Source organism: Heterocephalus glaber, unplaced genomic scaffold (genome assembly GCF_053883595.1).
Source record: "Heterocephalus glaber isolate CG9 unplaced genomic scaffold, H.glaber_assembly_v1.0 deba00001446, whole genome shotgun sequence".
NCBI classification, from domain to species: domain Eukaryota; kingdom Metazoa; phylum Chordata; class Mammalia; order Rodentia; family Bathyergidae; genus Heterocephalus; species Heterocephalus glaber.
In genome coordinates, this window is record NW_028258298.1 from 7,068,789 (window position 1) to 7,074,788 (window position 6,000).

The window sequence follows — 6,000 nt, forward strand, 5'->3', positions numbered from 1 at the left end:
CATCAGGGGGTACTTCCTCATTTTATGGAAATAATCTTTGAAAGTGGAACAAATCTCAGAGAGGCTGGAGAAGGGTGGTGGTTTAGAAGCCATCTCTGGAATTGAAATGTAGGACAAAAAAAATGTGGATTCTGTTGATAAATGTTGTCTTAGAATTGAGTATTTAAGGTGAGATCCACTCTGTAAAGAGCCTGGTAAATACTGTGAGCTTCCATGCACATGGAAGAGGGAGTCAGTGTCCAGAACTGTAGGCCAGGTTATAGGACCTGTGTGCAAGGCACAGAGTGGGGCTAGGGAGAAGAAACTGTTTTCCCCTGTATGCCTCCCTGGGACACCCCCTAACCCTCTTTGAAGATCTGAGGTTCCTGAGGGTTGGGCAGGGCCCCTGAGTGTGTGAAGGCCTGTTTGCTCTCTTGGTAGCACCTTTTTTGTATCTTTAGAATCTGTCCTTTACATTTCAAATCACCGTGGTTGTGGTTTTCTTTTCACCACTTCTACTTGGGTTGGCTTTTTGTGTTTTTACCTGGGTTAAGGCCTTGAGCAAGACACCGTGGAATATCACTTTTGTTTAAAATGTGTCACTAAGTTGGTTTCGCTTCCTAGTTTTTATGAATAAACACATTTTGGGAGGGGGATTTTGCAATCTATTTTAAAAACATATTTGCATTTAATGAAAAATGCCACGAAGACATCACAAACCATGGTGGACACACCTTGATTTTCTTTGATCCAGGAGAAGAGATAGTCTACTGTTTGTGACCCTTGAGTTTCACCATTGTTCATTATTTAGGGAAAAGTCCCTTCCCTCTTTTGCTGTAAAATGGAAGACACAAAAAAAGTCATTGGTAAGAAACCATTGAGCAGATCATATTTTCAACATTCAGTAAATTGTTCCACTTATATTTTTGGAGAAAGTAGTAAGTGCTAATAGATCATGCCAGCATCTGGGATCTAGGAATGAATGAAAACATGGTTTGACCTTGATAGAGCAATGTTCAGCGGTCACTAGCTCTGGAGCAAGGAAGAGGGTGTGAGGTATGAGAATGACCCTCATGCTTTCCTTTTGGAAACATTGGTGAACCATGGAGAGACAGAAGGAACAGGTTTGCAGATACACAGAGAAGGCCTCTGACATTCATTGTCTGGTATGTTCTGAACTCTGTTCCAAATAGTCACTTTTAAAAAACAAATTTGACCAATTCTGTACTCATCATAATGTGTGTTAGGGAAATCTGACTCTAGAATGGACACAGCATTGTAGAAGTTTCCCTGAACTGGAGGTAAGAAGCTTTACATTCCAGCTCTACCCTGCCACTGGTTAGATATTTGACTTAGGATAAGTCATTTAAGCTTTCTGAGTGTCAATTTCCTTTATTAACAAGTAAGTATAGGAGTGATTTTTATCGAATCTTGTTTCTAAAAACCGTATGTCTGCCAGGGCCTTAAAAGCCATTATGTAAATTACCAGTAAAGTATAACATATGCAAACATAACAAAATCACTTTCATAGTGACAATACTCCAACCATATGGATATTAGTCATAGAAAACTAGAGGGTTTATGATTTTTTAAGTCTTTTTTTTTGGTCTAGGTAGTTAGTCTGCACTTAAATATCAACCACTCCTATTTTTTTTTGTTGTTTCTTCCCTTAAAATTTATATGTATCCAATAAACTTCATTGAGAAATGTATGTTTTTTATTATGCTGTATTTTCTTTTTATGTTTTAATTATTGTTTATATTTTCAATTAAAAATGTACAAAATAAAGTTACAATGCTGGTCTTGTAAGAGCTATACAATTTTCTTAAATGTATACCTATAACTGCAGCAGTCCACCTATTTCAAAAATTTGGAGTTCTGTTCATTTGTTATCTTTAAGACCACCTCAAATTTAAAGGCTACCTTATTGTACATTTAAAGTGTATTATAACAGTGTGGTAGTTAATAAAACACTATTTTTTTCCTTTAAAAAAAACCAAAAAACAAGTATACAAGACGATTTAGATAGTATGTTGATGATTTTTTTTCCAGTTATTTATTTTTATATATCACAAAAATATAAACATTCTTTCAGGCTTACGACTTCATAGAAATTATTGCTTATCAGAAGGCTAACTTTATTAAAGAAAAAAGGGGGTAATTTGAAGAATAACATCAAATAAAAGCATAGGCCATAATTATTTCTTAAAACTAATTATGACCAAACATTTTTAAGATGTGTCATTGACTAGGATCAGGAGATATCTGAGTATATGATCTCGTGGTGTGTAACCATTTTTACCTTTGTTGTTAGTTTTATATTTACACCTTCTTGGAGAAAGTTTCTATTGGAAATAGCTTCCAAGTGCTTGCCCAAGTATTCAATGAGCCAGGCAGTTTGAATGATCATTTCATATGTAGTTAGGTCTGTATATTAGTCACCAGGCTTGCTGCTGCTATAGACATCATCTTATTTTTGTTGTTTCTCTGATATGTTTTCAGATCAAGGTGTTGACAGAAAGGATGTTCAAACATCTTCGGAAATGGTTTGTCACTCACTTTTCTGGGCGTTCTCGGCAGAGAGCAAGGCTAGTCTCCAAAGATGGAAGATGCAACATAGAATTTGGCAATGTGGATGTACAGTCAAGATTTATATTTTTTGTGGACATCTGGACAACTGTGCTTGACCTCAAATGGAGATACAAAATGACCATTTTCATCTCAGCCTTCTTAGGGAGCTGGTTCCTCTTTGGTCTCCTGTGGTACGTGGTGGCCTACATTCACAAAGACCTCCCAGAGTTCCATCCTCCTGACAATCATACCCCCTGTGTAGAGAACATTAATGGCATGACCTCAGCTTTTCTATTTTCTCTGGAAACTCAAGTGACCATTGGATATGGATTCAGGTGTGTGACGGAACAATGTGCCACTGCCATTTTTCTACTAGTATTCCAGTCTATTCTTGGAGTTGTCATCAATTCTTTCATGTGTGGTGCCATCTTAGCCAAAATCTCCAGACCCAAAAAACGTGCCAAGACCATTACATTCAGCAAGAATGCAGTGATTAGCAAGCGGGGTGGGAAGCTCTGTCTTCTAATCCGAGTGGCTAATCTTAGGAAGAGCCTCCTCATTGGAGGTCACATATATGGAAAACTTCTGAAGACCACAGTCACTCCAGAAGGAGAAACCATTATTTTGGACCAGACCAATATCAACTTCGTAGTTGATGCTGGCAATGAAAATTTATTCTTCATCTCCCCATTGACAATTTACCACATCATTGATCACAATAGTCCCTTCTTCCACATGGCAGCAGAAACCCTTTCCCAACAAGAGTTTGAGTTAGTGGTATTTTTAGATGGCACAGTGGAGTCAACTAGTGCTACCTGCCAAGTCCGCACATCTTATGTTCCAGAGGAGGTGCTTTGGGGCTACCGTTTTGTTCCCATAGTCTCCAAGACCAAGGATGGGAAATACCGAGTAGACTTCCATAACTTTAGTAAGACAGTGCAAGTGGAGACCCCTCACTGTGCCATGTGTCTTTATAATGAGAAAGATGCTAGGGTCAGGACAAAGATAGGCTATGACAACCCCAACTTTGTCTTGTCCGAAGTCAGTGAAACAGATGACACCAAAATGTAGCAGTGGCTTTCACCATGAATGAAACGAAGTTGTCTAGGTACCCAGTGACTTCAGCATTATGAAGCAATTAACAGTTTGAGGTTACAAACACAAGACAAGAGCCATCAAGGTCTACCAGCACAATGACCCCTACAAGATACATGACTCTGAAAGACTACTGTGTTAGCACACATGATGCATTTATATGAAACTGCACATGAAAGCCACAGGAGTTCACTTGGAATTTTGAATATGATTATTTTAGGTCATTCAGTGTTCATGAGAAGAGATGAAATCATCAGGAATCTCATGGACAGGCCAAAGGAGATACTTGTTTGTTTTTCTTAAGTCTCCTTGAAGGGGTTAGAAGCTTTAAATAGGATCAAGAAACAACCATATTTTCATTTTGATTCTGACAGGAAAAATGTCATTTTCATTTTAACACTGAGTTTATCAATGGAAAAGCTGTCTCCTGTGTTGGCGGAGATGAGCTAATAAACCAATGACAATAAGAAGAGCTTGTTACACAATGAATAACTTGAGGAGTTAACCCTCTTGAGCTCTGGTCATTAGAGCCTTCATCTAGGATCATGTGTGATTCGCAAGGAAGAAGGAAAAGCACAGTCCAGGGACTCTGCAGGATGCAAACGTGCTTTGCTTTATGGCTTATGCAGATGCAGCACCCCACATTGGGCTTTGGCCCAAATGTTCTCATGTGGTACATTTAGACAAAGGTTAGATCTATACTCGAGAATCTTGATGAACTATTTCTTGCCAAATAGAATGCTTGAGTTGAAAATGGTGGTGATAGTTCTTTCAATCTGCATTAGATGGGTTAAGGAGCTACAGATCTGTTAAGAGTATTTCCTGCTCATTCACGATGGTAGTGAGGATTCTGAGAATGCAGTCAGTCTGAAAGGCTATGGCATGCTAATGGTTAAAGTTTCTCATGTTTCTCTGCCTTCAATTTGCACTGAAAAGGTATCTGAAGAAGTGGAAAGGGGAAAACAATAAGATGTGGTCTCACAGTCTGGACATTTTGAGACCTTTGTGTCTCTATAAACCATCCCCACATTTCCTAAAAGGGACCAACCTAATGGAAGGATTGCCCCTTAGGGGAAGGTTTTAATGTGAATGCATTATGTTGTTCCCCACATGAATTATTTTGAATGTATCCTGGAAAAAATGGAAATCAAACCTGCTTGTTATTCAAGATGATTCAATATGTTGATTAATTTATTAAATTCCTGAAACTAATGTCTGTTTTTATGCATCAAATGTGACAGGGCAACTGGGAAAAATACTCTTGCCTAGGGTGGACTTTTTCCGGCAAGGGGCACAACTGGTGGGAAGGCAGCAGGCAGATCGGATGCACTTGTTGTCTTGACTCCCTGCAGGAAGTGAGCTTGGCTGAAGACACACCCCTTATGGTACAGCTCCATCAAGCTGTCCAGTGTGAGTCTTGGCACATATAGCAGCAGCTGCTGGCAGGTGTTGGTATGGATGTCTTTTTCTGGGTTTGGACTGGAGTTTGTACAGATCCATACATACACTCCTTTCCTTCTGAATCAGACCAGTGGGAACTCTGATGGGTCTAAGGTTGTACACTTTGTCAGTGGCCAAAGCAGAGGACACAACTGGGTGCTGTGGGAGATTACCCCTGCCTGAGAGTGTTTTGACACCAGAACTTACTCTGTTGATAAAGCTAAAAAAAAATCAGGTACCATATGCTTGAAGAAGTTGGAATTCTCTGCTGGCCCATTATCAAGGGGTTTCATGCCCCTGTATCCCTTTATAAACTAGAGGGGCAATATATTGCCTAAGGTCCTTCACATCTGAGCTCATTCCTCTATCTTCCCTGTTCCCTAGCAGCAGGCTTGGGGATAGGTGGAAGGACAATGCTCAGAAGCAAACCAGTCTCTTTGATTGTTAAGGGAGATGAATGACTGGAATCTTTCTGATTGGTATTTGATTATGGATTATTCCATGGAGAGCTTGTCTGCTTCCGAATATTCCTTTATTAGGATCAAAGTACTCCATGATTGTATTGAAGCCTCCCTTTTAATACCCATTCCCACTGAACATTTAGCAACCATTAAGTACATCCAATAAAACCCTTAGGAAATGAACCTGGGGAAGGTAACTTTTGATAATTCTAAAGGGAACCCAAAAGCAGCACAAGAAGCTCTGGGGATTTGGAGAGAAGGGATTACAAGGGCACGGGAACTCAGTGAGTAAAGAAAACAGGTGAGAACCAGAAATCATCAGAAGGCCAACTTACCTCTAGGTTAGACTAAAGCTAGTGGTTGCCTTTTTTTTCCCATACAGTAACATTTTTTCCCAAGTAAAACTTGATCACACCAGTACTATTATTAGCTATAGGTATATTATATTGTTGTA

General features: G+C 39.3%; 1 protein-coding gene across 4 annotated transcripts in view; it reads left to right on the top strand.

Moving 5' to 3' along the window:
- The window catches only part of Kcnj1 (potassium inwardly rectifying channel subfamily J member 1), a 52,869-nt gene extending 48,012 nt beyond the window's left edge, over positions 1–4,857 (top strand). For all 4 annotated transcript variants that reach the window (XM_087214300.1, XM_021242800.2, XM_021242798.2 and 1 more), the window contains one exon: positions 2,482–4,857. In XM_087214300.1, coding sequence (XP_087070426.1) covers positions 2,482–3,621 — 1,140 coding nt within the window. In that variant the 3' untranslated portion in view covers positions 3,622–4,857. The remainder of the gene's footprint in view (positions 1–2,481) is intronic.
- Positions 4,858–6,000: the final 1,143 nt, after the last annotated feature.